This window comes from Amblyomma maculatum, chromosome 4 (genome assembly GCF_055883805.1).
Source record: "Amblyomma maculatum isolate TAMU_Amacu chromosome 4, ASM5588380v1, whole genome shotgun sequence".
Classification (NCBI taxonomy): Eukaryota; Metazoa; Arthropoda; class Arachnida; order Ixodida; family Ixodidae; genus Amblyomma; species Amblyomma maculatum.
In genome coordinates this window covers 30,190,121-30,204,934 of record NC_139347.1, presented here as the reverse complement: position 1 = coordinate 30,204,934, position 14,814 = coordinate 30,190,121, and the positions used below count along the sequence as shown (strand labels likewise).

The following is a 14,814-nucleotide window of genomic DNA, read 5'->3' as shown; positions in this document are numbered from 1 at the left end:
CTTGCTCGATCTTTGAGGTTGCTTTGTGACTGCCGCGTGGTATATGAAATTTCAGAGCGATGTGATGATGAGGCCACGACGTCACGACTCGGCCAACCAATCGGGATTACTCGCTCAGGGTCATCTACACCAACGCTGACGATGGCAACGCCGGCGTTTCGGTGACATGGGACCACTAAAAGATTACGGAAAATAATTAAATAAAAAACAGCGCATAATTATCCAAGGATTGCTTGTCGTGCATAAGTGCACTTTTCACTTAGGCCCGATGTCCTGGCCATAACTAGTGTTTGTAATGTGCCTTCCTAGGAGAAGTTTCAAAAGAAATAGAGGTTTTGTTCGCAGCATATCAGGCACCAAATATCTCGGTATAAATCAACCTTTTTGATTAAAGATATCACTCTCTACTTTCTCACAAACCACTCCAGAGTTTGTTCGTTTGAGCCCCGTACGTTCGCAACGGTGTCAAAGATGCAGTAGTAAACAAGATATTTCACTTTCTCTCAACCGGTATAACTACTGAGGCCGCAGCCACTTATTTACGGTACTCTCATGCAGAACAAGACAAACCGACGCAAGAACCTACGACTAAAAGGCTCCGGAGAGCAGGCTGGAATCGTGACGAGTGTCAACAATTCCTGGCACTCCTCTCCAAACGCTGCTCCTACCTCCGCCGCTCTCTCTTCCTTCTGATCACTGCGTGGATAATTCCTGTCGTCATCGCCTATATGGCCACCGCAACGCTGACGGCGCGCCAGACGGACACTGCCACGCTTCCGCGTCTTATCAACGTCAGCGCGATTGCACAGTTTGGCTCAGGTGGACGCGTCTTTTTGAGCGAGTTAAAAAAGAGCAACTGCTCCTTTTACTACCGGGTACTGCTGGAGAGCCAGGACGCAACCATCGACCAACTTTACAACACCGGGAAGGCGTTGCTCAACAATTTGGAAAGCAATTATGTGGAATACGCCTCGAAGTACGCATTTGGCACTGTGCTCTCCGACATAAGGTTAGCATTGCTCGTTAAAAGGGCCTGGTAGCGCAACATAAAGACGCGAAAGGTTCGGTACGCATTCGCTTATGTCTAAACAACGCTGATGATGTGTACATTACTTTTTTTTATTTCCATAAACCATGATACCCCCATGCGCCGACCCCTTGACAATTCTTTATTATCAGCGTATTTGCAGCACCAAAAGTTAATATGTAGGCTCCTGTTTATCACTTGCCCGCACAGCACCCAACAAGCTGACAATTCTTTCTTTTTATCAGCGTATTTGCAGCGCCCAAAGTTAATATTTAGGCGCCTGTTTATCACCTGCCCGCACAGCACCCAACAAACTTTTTCTACTATTGAATATACATAACTAAACAGCTACATACTCGTTATTGCTCAGTAAGAACAATAGTATGACGATGGCGCATTCAGTTCATTTCAACCACGCGGTGCGTATGACAAGGTGTACTTTGGACACTATCTTCAGTTGTATCCTGATCAGAAATTTTATCAAATCTACCTATGCGACGCAACCACCTAACAGCTTGCGTGATGCGCCTCACTTGACAGCAACCTATGTACCTCTCAGCTCCGTAAGGTAGCCGTTTGTCGCCCGCCGTTCGTCAGCATGAGATGAACGGAACCTCATCCTTAGTTTTAAGTAAGAGGTAGTACACGTGCGCTTTCGAGTCTTCCTGGGAGCCACAGTTGCATTAACCGCTTGGAACAGGGGTTTATTGGCGTAGTCGAGGTGTCTCAATACACGTAGAAAGAGACACCCTATGTGGAGCGGCAGCGACCAGGCACACTTTGGATACGCAAAAGTTCGCACAACGTGTGGGAAGCTTGAGCAGTTAATTTTGAAGCGCCATGCAATAGCAGATAGATGCAGTGAAGCGGTAGGGCGAAAACGACTTCAATAGCATCTTATAAACGCTCCTATAAAAATCGCAAGGCTTAGTCCTGCTGCTTCTGTCCTCCGAATCACATTTTGAGGGATCGTCTGCATCTTGTTTTCTGTCGAACTCTCTAGCACTAAGAACGACGTCTTGGTTTCGCCGCACTGAGAGGCATGCGACATCGTTGGAGTTGGTAGGACATTTCTACGACAGCAAGCTACACCGTATCGACAGCCATTGTTTTACATGATGGACAATTTTTAACCGCTGGGCGCAATCTTGGCGAACGCACCTCCACCACAGGGATTGATCTTGAGCAATGTCGAACATACTCACCACTGACTTATTCTATCTACAGGCCCCACAGCTTTTCATCTGTTAACACCTCCAGAGCGTACAGTTGAGCTCCTATCCATGCCAAACCGCAGAATTTCACCCCATTGTGCACACCTTCAACGCATTTACTCAGTTACTTCCATCCCTGTTCATCAGTACAAACAGAATACATAATTCGCATGGATTTCATGGATTCCATTTACTTTCTTCAAAATGCTACACTCCCTGCAGATTTCCACGGTGATTGCGCTCGCGCCCTTCATACTCTACCCTCCACCCCGAGAATATTTAGATGGATCCCTGGCTATGCTGTATACGAAAGCAATGTTCTAGGAAAAAGCTGCGCACCAGCACAAACACCAGGGAGGAAAGGACAAGACAAGTCTCGTCTTCCCTCGTATTTGTCCTGGTGCCCTGTTTTATCCTAGAATGTCGTACCAACTCACCCATCAATCTGCGTTACTGCGGAGGCAATCACTTAAACTGCAAGATCGCTCTCGAAGCTCTCATCTGGCGCCTGCAATGCCATGGTTAAGCCCTCCGATCTGTGAAGAAACTTTTCCACTACACGCCGGTTCACGACGCCGTCCAAACACTCCTTAACACTGCCCCCAGCTGAGCAGCGCCGAAGCTACCCACCGACATATTTCTCGCCCTAGCGATCACATGCACCCCTTCCACGTGCGGTGTGACCAGTACTGCTCCAACTGCCCTTACCCTACGCCGATCTAGGGAAGTGTGTTTCGTTGCCTAGTATCCAAACCCCTCGCCCCCTACTTCGCCTGTCCCTCCTACCTGAAGCACATGTCTGCCGTCCGACCAACTGCACCTCTGCAGTTGATGTTTCTGATGTTTCAGGGGCAAGAGCCCTTGAGCACTTAATGCGTTGCTCAATAATAAAGTGTGTTTTCTTTCTCTCGCTCTCTCTCTCTGTCCATATTTACTGCAAACCAGAAACTGCACCTTTACTAAAAGGGGAAAGATTCCTTCGTGACCTTTCGAAACCTGGAAAGCGCATGTCCCTATCGTTTTTCGCGGCGTGCTCTAATCAAGAAACAGGAACCATATAAAGCTACAGTGCAACATGCAATGCACGTAAAATGCCTTCGAAGGCAGTGGAAAAAAGCATCCTTGAGACAACGAAACTTAATGCGTCCCTTTTTTCGCAGCACTATTGAGGGCTGGTACAACCCGGCAAGCATCATGAGCTTGCCGGTGCTTAACAACCTGATGCATACGGCCCAGCTTCGGAGGGCGTCCGAAAAGCGTGATTCACGAATCACCACAAGTTTGTTCTTGGACCTGTTACCAGACACCATCCACAAAGCTTCCAGCGAAAATGGTGAAGAAGGGACGTTGCAACAGTTACGCCTCGCCGTGGAGCAGAACTGGACCTACTGGGGCTGCATGGTGACTGTCAGCATGGGCCTGCTGCTGTCTTCTTTCGTCGTCTTTCCGGCCGCAGAAAATCAGAGCGGGGCGCGAAATCTGCAGCTAATGAGTGGCGTGTCTGGCTGCGTATACGTCACGGCGCACTTCACTTTTGACTTCCTCTTCTACTATGTCCCAATGTCCGTCATATACGGAGGCTTCATATACCTCCAGGAGCTCTCCTTCGAGACTGGCGGTAAGCAAAGATTGGCTGCGTCTCAGTACATCTGCGCGAGTTTCTATCAGACATATATCTTAGCAGCTGCCGTCTCATCAAACCACACCGGTGTATTCTAGATGCTTCCACCTTTTGCATAATTCTTGACAGAAACCATAGCAGACATTGGCTAAATATTAGTGCAGAAAGATACAGCTTTAGCCTACTAGAAACGATTTACCTAACGAAGTTCTGTGCACACAAGATAAAACAGCTCTGACAAAACAGCTTGCAGAGCGCTGAATGACCTTCAGAAATGCAGTCCTGTCTCCCTTGTCGTACCCTCAGGATACGTGGACCATGAAAGGAAATTTAAGTTCTCACTCACAGATGCATGTATTATTCACAACGGGGAGCGGGGAAGGGGAGCAGGTCTTCTAGAAATCTATCAACATCCCGCAGATCCGACCAGGCCATCTCCTACAGAGCTCGGCTTAAACGTTTTTTAAGTACAAGTTACTTGCATCGTACAAAACCTGCACGCTGCTCTGATTGACTTTCGGGGAATTTTCGCAATTCGTGTGATAAAGTATTCACGTGCAAAGTATAGATGCTGGATGCCACCTGTAGCGTCTCGTGCTTTCACCTTCATATTCAATTATTTCTAGCAATACTTCAGTCAAGAAAATTTTAATTCCAGTACTCTCCTGTCGTTTGTGACGCTCGCAGATGAAATCTAGCTCTACGGCGCTCATTTTTATGCTAAATTTACTTCTGCAGTGGCCCTCTTAACGGTTGTACTGGCGTTCGCCCCAATCGGCATATTGGTGCCCTACATAGTGGCCGAACACGTCCCAGCCGAGAGCACGGCGTATTCCATTATGATGGGAACATACGGCCTGGGAGGTGAGTTGATATCGACCTTTTTGCTCACCTTGATCGTGCACTTCGAAGGGCTGAAGGCATCTTCTCATCACTCCGCGGACCCACGTCAGGCTAGGTGCCCTTTGAATAAAGCAACAAACAGCATTATCTCGCGAACATACCGCTCGAACATTGCGCTTGTGACTGGTCACGCTACTCGAGGGACTCTACTTAGCCTAGTGTCTACTTAAGTGTTTTCGTGATTGTTCTTTTTAATCGAACATTTGAATGTCCCGTCGGCCATTTTAATTTACTGCACACTTTCGTTGAAAACTGGTCCTTTATAGGAAGGTAGTAAGATTAAATCTCGTTCGGTGTCCGGATGTTCCCGTTTCGGCTGTCATGTGAAGGAAAATCAGTGCCACGTTAGAAATCAAATCGGTGCCCAGATGATGAGAGTTCGGTTCCCAGGTGTTAGCTCTCTGTTGCTGTCTTGGCGTCACAGCACGGTCATTGACAGCGGGATATTAAGCATTTCATGCTTAAAACGTTAACCAGAAGTCAAACATTAGCATTGACCATTGGCCCCCCTGCCCAATAACTGAGCAGCGAAGAGTTCGGGAATGTGGGTAATCCTCGTTGAATAACAATCAGCCTGCCAGTACATTTGAAATCACTTTACCCTTAGGCCACGCTAGCACATTCATATGGCTTGGTTAAATTATGGCTCTACATGTGAGTGGTAGCCTACGCTATCGCGCCATACTCTAAAGGCGCCGCTAAAGTGTCCTCATATTTTTTATGCAAACAATGTACTGAATAAGATAAAACACGCAGTACGCTTTCTTTCCTAGCCTTCAAATTAGGCTCAATACACCTTCAGTCCAGCACCTCAATCACGTGCTAGAGTGCGTTCATGGTTGTTGCACACGGGGCGCAATCGAAAAACAACGAACGTAAACGTACAAACATTGCAGTGAGAACTGCAAGATGGCTGAATTGAGCCTGATAGCGAGAAATCATGAAGAACGAATCTCGCTGCAGTCTTAAATGTATTCGATGCTTGATTCAGCCCACGCTATCACAAAATTCCAAAACCGATCATTGTGATCATGTCAATTAAAATATAACTTTTGATACATGACAGGGGCCGTAGTGTCTTCGTGTATATGCGTAACAAATTTAGGCAGTTCGAGCCCAGGCTTCGCACGCGGGAGTTTCACGCAAACATCAGCACTTCACATGTCAGTTGCACGCTAAAAAAATGCTTTGATAATGTAAATTGAACCCGGACCCTACGTTTCTGCGCCCCTCGCAACTTACGGTGTTGCTTTGACATGTACGAGTCCACTAATAATTCACTCCCGAAGTCTGTCACACATTTCCAGCGCTTGTATTGCAGGGCCTGCTTCCTTTCTGTTCTTCCTGATGTTCGTGAAGGCGTTCCGCACCCAGTCACTTAGCTTTCCGCTACTCTTGTTCCCGCCATTCCTGCTGGGCGCCGCGACAATTCGTGCCATCAACCTTGAGTACGAGGCGGCCATGTGCCGAGACTTGCGCTCTCGGCCAAGCACGGACCATACGCTCGTTAACTTCTGCGATGAGATGCGGATGCTCGGATCGGGCATCATTTACTGCTGCAAAAGTAAGAATCTTCCTCATCCTCCGTTTAGTCCTACTTCCTAATTCTCACAATGGCACTCATTTTACTTCCGCAGAGGGAAAAAAATTCAAAGGGCGATTACGATCATTTCTATTCAGAAATTTGAGCGTAAATTCTTCAGCATTTTTGCTATATATTTAGGCAAACGATTTGAGATACTTGTGTGTATGTGCAGGTACAAAGCGCTCATTTTCTCAAGAGCCAAAATAAATTTTTCAAAAGAAGCGAAATAAGAGCTGCGAGCGAGCGACGCAGAACTTTTATTTCTCTTATTCTTTCTTCATTTTGTCTTCGCTCTTCTTTCTCTGCTGAGAAATTCTCGTTGGTTCGTGACCCTCTTTCGCTCGTTTACACCGGTAACGTATGGTACCAATGACGACGCGGCTCAACCGCCGAACGGTCGCATAAAATCTACGCTCTAATATACCCACAAACAATTTGCTGTTGTCCTTAATGAAGATGTGAGCGCAATAGTTTACCGCACCCCAAATCAAGTGATTACAGGCGTAGAAAGGTAAAGAGCAGACGGCTCTGGGCTCACTTTTTCTTCCGGAATCAAGCCAATACGAATATCTTTTTTGTTCGTCAGAAGATCAAGGTAGCAGCCTTCAGATACGCTGCTCACTCTAGGCAACGTTCCTTGCTGAGCTGTCCTTGTAGAACGAACACACCCGTCCCATCTGCGCCCTTCCTACTATTAGCCCACATCATAGAGCTAACGACACAGCTTCCAATGGTACTAGAAATACTCGTTTTGAGCCTGGTCGGTTTATGTGCAGTCAAGTTAACTACGCAGAAGTCTAACAATGGTAAACGATTAGGGCGACACCTCGTCCGCACCAGCCGGGCGCTTACACACGTGGAGTCGTATCTGCGAATCTCTCTTTCTCCCTCGACACATCTGCGATGCCATTCTTTAGGTTGCAACTTATGCCGAAAAAATGAACTGACAAGAGCTAGTTTGTTCAATTTTAGTCACATACCGAGAACGCCCCTTAACACACTGGACAAGTGAAAGGACAACAGATTCCCTCATATCATGCTCCACGAAATATCATGGTCATGCATCCGAAACTGTACAATTGCCTGCTCCTCGATGGCCTGAAAAAGTGGATATACATTGCATGTATCTTCGCACTGTCCTCCGGCGTCCTTTCATTTGAGCTCTCATATCAATAAATCTGATAGAAATTTTCCGGTTCGCTTATAAATCCCGCTATTGTATAGGGTACTCAAATTATTGTGCGCGTAACATCTTAAAACCTTACTGTCACAAAAGAAATCACTGCCGGACAGCCTCGTCGCGTGGGTGCAGTGGTTACGGCTCTCGACTGTTGTGCCTGAGGAAGCGAGATAGAATTTCGGCCGCAGCAGTCACTTTTTGATGGAGGTGAAAAGAAGGCGCCCGTGTGCTGTGCGATGTCAGTACATGTTGAGGAATCCCAGCTGGCCGAAATTTTGGGAGCACTCCACTAAGGCGTCTTTGTAGCTACATAGAATCTCTGTGGGACGTCAAACCTCATAAACAAAAACAAAACCTATCGTGACAAAAATACCATCTCACTCAGCCCTCTCGCTTGTAGCAAAAACCAGTTCTGTGACTACAAAAGGCGGGCACGCAGTACGGAAGAAAATTGTATTTGGACATAAAGACGATCGACAGAAAAATTGTGTTCCAGGTTGGTCATGACTACGCTTATTTTTCATAGCAATGGAATAGCTAACCACGCGCATGCGGTGCAGCATAGGTCGGAAAATTTACGCAAATGTCGACTACCCCATGCTGAGCGTTCGAATACATGGCTCTCTTGTATGTACGCAGTGCTGACCTCTGACACAAAGGACAATACCTGGCAAGAAACGGGGCCCTTCTCGTACTCCTGGTACAGCATCCAAATACCACTCTTACTCATGGTGGTGATGGGCGGGTGCCTATTCGCCTACGCCGTGCACAAAGCGTCAGGCGACTTCTCGGATGAAGAAAAGCTACGCGACCTGCACACTCCGGCGCTGGACGAGGACGTGGACAACGAGAAGCACCTAGTCAACACTATAGTCCGCGAAAAGAAGTACTGGTTGAATAATCTTTCATTATTTAGTCGTTCGGGCCTGGCCCGCACAAGCCAAGATTATACCGCGTTTATGCACGGAAGTTGTGTATGGCGCAAGGATGATTGCTACTCTTTCTTTTTCTGTAAACATCACAGCTGATAGGTACACGAGCCTGTGTGTATCACGTTTAGAATATATGCCATTGTCAAGGTGCGTGTAATCAAAGATTCATCTGTTGAAAGCCTATGTTACTATGGTGATGCCGTCGCGGTGGTTCAATTGTATAGGGTGCATGACTGCTGAAATTAGGGACGCAGTTTTATTCCCGGCACCGGCGGCCGATTTTTGATAAAGGATAAAAGCAAAGCACCCGCATACAATCCGACTGCGGTATAGTGCACGAGTAGGAACCCTACGTTGTGAAAATTTCCGAAAGTTTCCACTGCGGCGTCTGTCATACCCTGGTTCATTTTGGTACAGTAAACCTTAAAAAAACAAACTGACCATTGGCGATGAAAGACATTTCAACAGCAGAATGCGTTACCATCGGCACAGTTAGTACAGCCTTAGACTCTGCGCAGCATACAGCGTCGAGCGTTAGTCCGAGAATGCGTGTCCTATAGTCCGATATGACTTTGCTTCGACAGAAATAAAAACCGGACGGGTTGGTGAACATTCGGCAGTTTGTAAAACGCGAAAGACGAGGACACCGTTAGTAGCCGGTCGTCGTTTTTCTCGCTATACGCAATCACTTCGCTGCCACTATACGAATCTTCGTTTTCAATTGGTGTTGCCAACACGCTATATATCTGTTGCGGTAGCATTTTAACTCATCGCGTGTCTGTGTTCTGATAGAGTACCGTAACTGGCCAGTTAGTGGTATAGTTTCCTTGTCATTATGCCCGTCAAGTGAAATATTCCTTGAACTTTCTTTGTGTTCTGGCGACTTGCGTACTCATAAAAACTAAACTAAAGCCAGAGGAAGGGGCGTAGGCAGATGAGATTGTGGTCGTAGGAGCCCAAACGTCAAAGAAAGAACACTTTTATGTAGACGATATACCTGTTGGAAAACGCCCTTTATTCAGTTTAGAGAACGTTTGTACGTTGCTTGAAATGTCTTAGGTTTTTCTGTTGCATGAAGGTTTAATATGAAAAATTGTGCCGATAAAACGCAGATCCGGCTTACAAGGTTTACTAACATATAACGTAAGGTAGAAATAAATTGGCTCATTCATAACTGAAACTTGGAATTCTAGAGGATACGGCTTGATTGCAGCTATATATAGCTTTGTTTCTTCGGTAGGGTACATTCAGTCATGAATAGGATCTCATGTTCTATGCGAAAGGCTAATGTCGCATATTTGGCCGGTGGTCAGATAACAGGTGCTTGTTAATCGCTACAGCCGTTCTGCCTTTTTTAGAAAGCAGCGGTTATCACGCGGATCCGTGGAGTGTCCAATAAGCCCCCCTAATTCCTTGTTTAGCGCAAAGCAGCATCCTGTCTTCTTGGCAAGCACTTGGATCGCCACGCGAAACGTCAACTGACATGGGCCTTCATGAATCGAGATAAACTATATTTGACTGAAAGGCCTTTTTGTATGGTGGTGCTAAGTCTCGATAGGTGAGAGGATTACAACTTTCAATAGTAGGCTCGTGAAAGGAATTTCTAGTGTTATTTCGTGGCCCACATCGTCAACCGGACAGCCGTGAGGTCGTTGTCAGTTCGACAAAAGCCCGACATATAGCTTCTTTTTTTTGTCAAAAGTTGGAAGCCCAACTAAGGATTTTGCTTGTAAGCTGTGTATTGGTGCTCCTTTAGCATTCGTGGAACACCAACCCATTGGAGGGGGTAGGGCCAGAACTGTTATCGGCTCCAAGGGGCTTGGACCGCTGGAGATGCATTACAACCTACGGTGGCGGTGTGGCTGAGGAACAAACTCACTTAGCCTCTATACTTTCGTCAAGGGCTCCTCCTACTACTAATGGGATGTTCTAGCATTGGGTGCTCTGGTTCCCCTACAGTGCGCTGCAAGCGCCAGTCGGTATTGCACATGCGCAGAGTCGCCTACAGGTTATGCGTGGGTTAGCTGTGTACTCATTCGTCACCACTGAGCTCACCTGCGTCTTCGATGACATCTGCGCATGAGAATTCAATACATGTGCAGCTGTAGCGGTATGGGGTAGCGGGCCAATGTTTGTAGCTGCAGCAGCACACCATAGGCATAAATACTACAATGATGTATACACCTATAGCGTAATCGAAACAGAAGTGCGTTAGTGCGGGTCTTAGTATTGTGCAATACGAGCCGATGGGACGCTTCCTTTCGACAGGTTCGCTGAGTACACCCTGGTGGCGCGCAACCTGCACAAGTTTTTCGCCGACTTCTACGCCGTTCGGGGTATATATGTGGCTCTTCGTGCGGGCGAATGCTTCGGCCTGGTCGGCATCAACGGCGCCGGAAAGACGACCACATTCCAAATGCTCGCGGCGCTGATTCAGATGACCGATGGCAACGCGTATATGAAGACCCTCGTTCTCAACAAGGCGCCTCGGCAGGTGAGAATGCCTCCAGAATAACTGCATTGCTGAGCACGAAATACAATCCCAGTATGTAGACGCTGCAGTCAAAAGACTTGGACCGTTTTATCATGGAGCACTAGGAGCCTAACGCTGCCCAATATGTTGAAGCAGAATGTGATGTGTAAAAGTCATAGCGGGGTCCCATGTTTTGTTACGTGAAAATCGGTTAATAGGCTGATATTTATTTATTTATTTATTTATTTATTTATTTATTTATTTATTTATTTATTTATTTATTTATTTATTTATTTATTTATTTATTTGTTTGTTTGTTTGTTTGTTTGTTTGTTTGTTTGTTTGTTTGTTTGTTTGTTTGTTTGTTTGTTTGTTTGTTTGTTTGTTTGTTTGTTTGTTTGTTTGTTTGTTTGTTTGTTTGTTTGTTTGTTTGTTTGTTTGTTTGTTTGTTTGTTTGTTTGTTCATACTACAGCTCCATCTGGACCTATAGCATCAGAAGAGGGCTGATGTGTCACCTGACCGATGTGTGGGCACATGGCTCAGGCCTCGATGCGTAACAGTTCGATTTATTAAGGCGTTAGAATAGACTAACACGCGTGTCCATGCGTGAGAATGAAGTCAGATGTATCGACGTGTCAGAACAGAGTCCGTTCTTTGAATGTGTGAAAGTGATCTACGATGTCTTGATATGTCACAACAGGCTACATTCACGACAAAGCAGGTCGATTTTATGGTTACTGGTCCCGCAACAGAATTCATCTTAACGCTTTCACGACTTGCCCGTCACTAGATGCTACTTTTGTGTGTGCGCAGTGGCAAGCGCACATCGGCTATTGCCCTCAAAGGAACTCGCTACTGGGTAAACTGAATGCCTACGAGACCCTCTTCTTATTCGGCCGACTGCGAGGTGTGCCGGAGAGGCTCCTGGCCGTCATGGTGCGTGATCTGATCGTGATGGTTGGCCTGGAAGAACACGCAGCGAAACCTTGCGAATATTACAGGTAAGTATACAGATTTCTAAAGCGCTTTCACAGAGACTGAGTAACTAGAGACGCGTTTTTTAAGGCTGAACCTAGGAATTTTTATTTGTGTGTAGTATTCTCGACACCGACATTTTGGCTCTGTATTTTGATAATGGGCTTTCCTCCGTAGTGAGCGCAGTCAAATTGCTCTGGTGGATACCCTGGGAAATTAGGTAGTGCTGCAGTGCTCAGAAAGAGCTGTCATAGATTGGCATACTGTGAAGGGTTGCACCAAAAGTGCGAGGTATGGGAACGCTGTAGCGGCCGCGCAGATCTGGGCTGCACCCCATTATGTTTTCGAAAGCAGATCACCTGCTTAAAAAGGCATATCTGCCAAATATTATACTCGACGCAGCGGAAGATAAACTGCAGCTTGTTATTCCAAGCTCTGATGAGGTCAATTGGTTCGATTCGGCAGCCCTAGTCCACTGCGTCTGTTTGATCCATTCACGCGGACTTCTCCGAATGCACAGTGGGGGAAACAAGCGCAAGCTGTCGATTGCCATGGCCATGGTGGGTTACCCTCCCGTCGTGTTCCTGGACGAACCCTTCGCGGGCGTCGATGTTGCATCGAGGAAGCGCATCCAGCTTGCCCTGGCCAACCTCAAGGTCGCCACTAAAACCACCTTCGTCTTAACTACGCACGAGTGAGAGCTTTTACCGTTGTGTAGCATAGGGGCACGAGCTTTTTTTTTTTTTTTAAGAAATGGCTTAAATATCATTTTTAGTTTTCGCCTGCTTATATCAAACTGCACGCAATGGTCACGGCTTCTGGGTACAGTTCCTGCTTGGCGCTTAATTTTAGAATTTCATGTTGACTCCACTTGCAAAAAGTCTGTCCTTCTGACCTCACAGGATCAGTTCCGCAATCATCAGTAGAATTCTGCATGCATGAACTCAACGACACTAGACACCAGGACACCGTTATGGCGTGCAAGCTAGCTCTAAGCTACATTTTTTTTATCGTTTGCATTTATTCGGGCATGCATGAATGGTGCACATACGTCCAAGAGGCGTGGCAAAAAAAGACGGCAATGTTTCCTGGCAGGCATGTCTACCTCGTCATTACCCACCACGCCAATAGTTTGGCTCTCCGAGCATTATATATTTTATAATTCTTTGTATATCTATATGCTCTGCTCGCACCGCCACATTGTGTCGGTAAAGTAGCATCTGGTGTCCTTTTTTTGTTAAATAAACTGCCGAAAGCTGGCAACTCAACTCCTTCTTGTAATGAGAACTTCAGACGTGCAGAAGCAATGAAGCAGATGCACTTCCTTTCATTTTTGTTCAGTGATGTAATTTACAATCAAGTTACCATGGCGACATTAACAACCACCTTATAACTATTTCTGCTGTAGCCTGGCCTGTCTACTCGAGATAAAAGGTTCCTTTAAATCTGCCTGATACGGTTTGAACAGTGAGAAGTCGCCCCCTAAGACTGCTGAAAAGTACTGTTTTTATCACTGCCAAAACGCTGATAGTGGTACTTAGTGTGTTGCACTGTAACAATCAGTATACAGTTTGGTTACGACGTATCTGTCTATGGTGACATGGAGTCATTAGTAGTCATACGTAAAATGGCTCCGCAAGCAGGCACGTAAGCACTTTCACGTAACGAGATAAATGTCCGTGCAACCACCAGAGTCTTACTGAAATATTGCTTTCAGGCATAATTAATCCCACTTCGTGCTTTATAGTGCGCTGCTGTGCCATCCCTTCAATGTCTCTCATCGTTTCCACAGCATGGAAGAGTGCGAGGAGGCGTGTGACCGCATCGGCATCATGGTTAAGGGCCAAATGACCTGCCTCGGTCCCTTGCAGCACCTCCGGGTAAAGTTCGGCGGCAGCCTCACGCTCAAGTTCAGCCTGGCCAAGGGCACTAAGGTCGAAGACGAGCAGCTGGATAAGGCCGTCTTCCAGGCTTTCCCAGGAGCGAAACGTCTGGAAGATCAAATCGTAAGCACGATGACTCACGTAATTATAGAAAGCCATGCACTTTTAGTGACGTCACGGACGTGTCAAGGAGAAGGAACAGTTTATTCTTTTGGTCAGATTTTGCAGCTTCTGTCACATACTTGTGATAAAGGAGCAATTACTCTGACATCCGCCCAAGCGCAGTCATACGGCTACCAACAGAGCTAACCAAGACGGTCATCAAAACAGATGGCAGGGCGAGAGCGAATTGATCACTAACTCGAATTGGGAATGATTCTGGTCGGATATTTAGGGAAATTCTCCAAAGTGAAGTAGATTGGCCATAAGGGAGTAATTACTCATTGACATCCACCCAAGCGCAGCCATACGGCTACAAAGCTCTACTGCTTTCTCAAGAACTTCTCAGTTAAATAAAAATTCGTCCTGATCCGAGGATGCTTGCACTTCCTTCTCGCTTTCCGCAGAGCGTGCAGAAGGTTGCTGAATACCGTCTGCGAGACCGCATTCCCTGGAGTGTGCTCTTCCAGAAAGTGGCAGCCCTGCGAAAGGCGTTTCCTTTCGACCACATCGTCGTCAGCGACGCTAGTCTGGAGCAGCTTTTGGTCGCATTCGCACAGAAAGCCCGTAAGGAAGCAAAACTGGAGCCGAAAGACTGAGCTCCTCCTCACTACAAAACCACCCCGACAGGTCACAACACAACCAACATACGGACACTTGTCGAAATTGAAGCGCCTCGGAATTCGCAGGACTAGAATTTTGTCCTGCGGTGCTTATGAACAAAACTGCAAGTCAACCAATCCTCTACAACGCGAATAGTTTCAGCCACTATAGTTATCGATTTCCAAACTTTTTTTTTTTTTCATGTTACAAAATAACGATGATTGGAGGGAGTAGTTCTAGTTGGGAGCAAAACTTTTT

At 46.5% G+C, this 14,814-nt stretch overlaps 1 protein-coding gene across 1 annotated transcript in view; it reads left to right on the top strand.

The window, feature by feature from the left end:
- LOC146190577 (phospholipid-transporting ATPase ABCA3-like) overlaps positions 1 to 14,552 on the top strand; it is a 37,107-nt gene extending 22,555 nt beyond the window's left edge. The window contains exons 10-19 of the mRNA XM_084600196.1: positions 559 to 1,009; positions 3,402 to 3,859; positions 4,601 to 4,726; positions 6,087 to 6,329; positions 8,170 to 8,416; positions 10,731 to 10,956; positions 11,750 to 11,937; positions 12,432 to 12,605; positions 13,704 to 13,917; positions 14,361 to 14,552. Of these exons, the coding sequence (XP_084456322.1) occupies positions 559 to 1,009; positions 3,402 to 3,859; positions 4,601 to 4,726; positions 6,087 to 6,329; positions 8,170 to 8,416; positions 10,731 to 10,956; positions 11,750 to 11,937; positions 12,432 to 12,605; positions 13,704 to 13,917; positions 14,361 to 14,552 (2,519 nt within the window). The remainder of the gene's footprint in view (positions 1 to 558; positions 1,010 to 3,401; positions 3,860 to 4,600; positions 4,727 to 6,086; positions 6,330 to 8,169; positions 8,417 to 10,730; positions 10,957 to 11,749; positions 11,938 to 12,431; positions 12,606 to 13,703; positions 13,918 to 14,360) is intronic.
- The last annotated feature ends 262 nt before the right edge of the window (positions 14,553 to 14,814 follow it).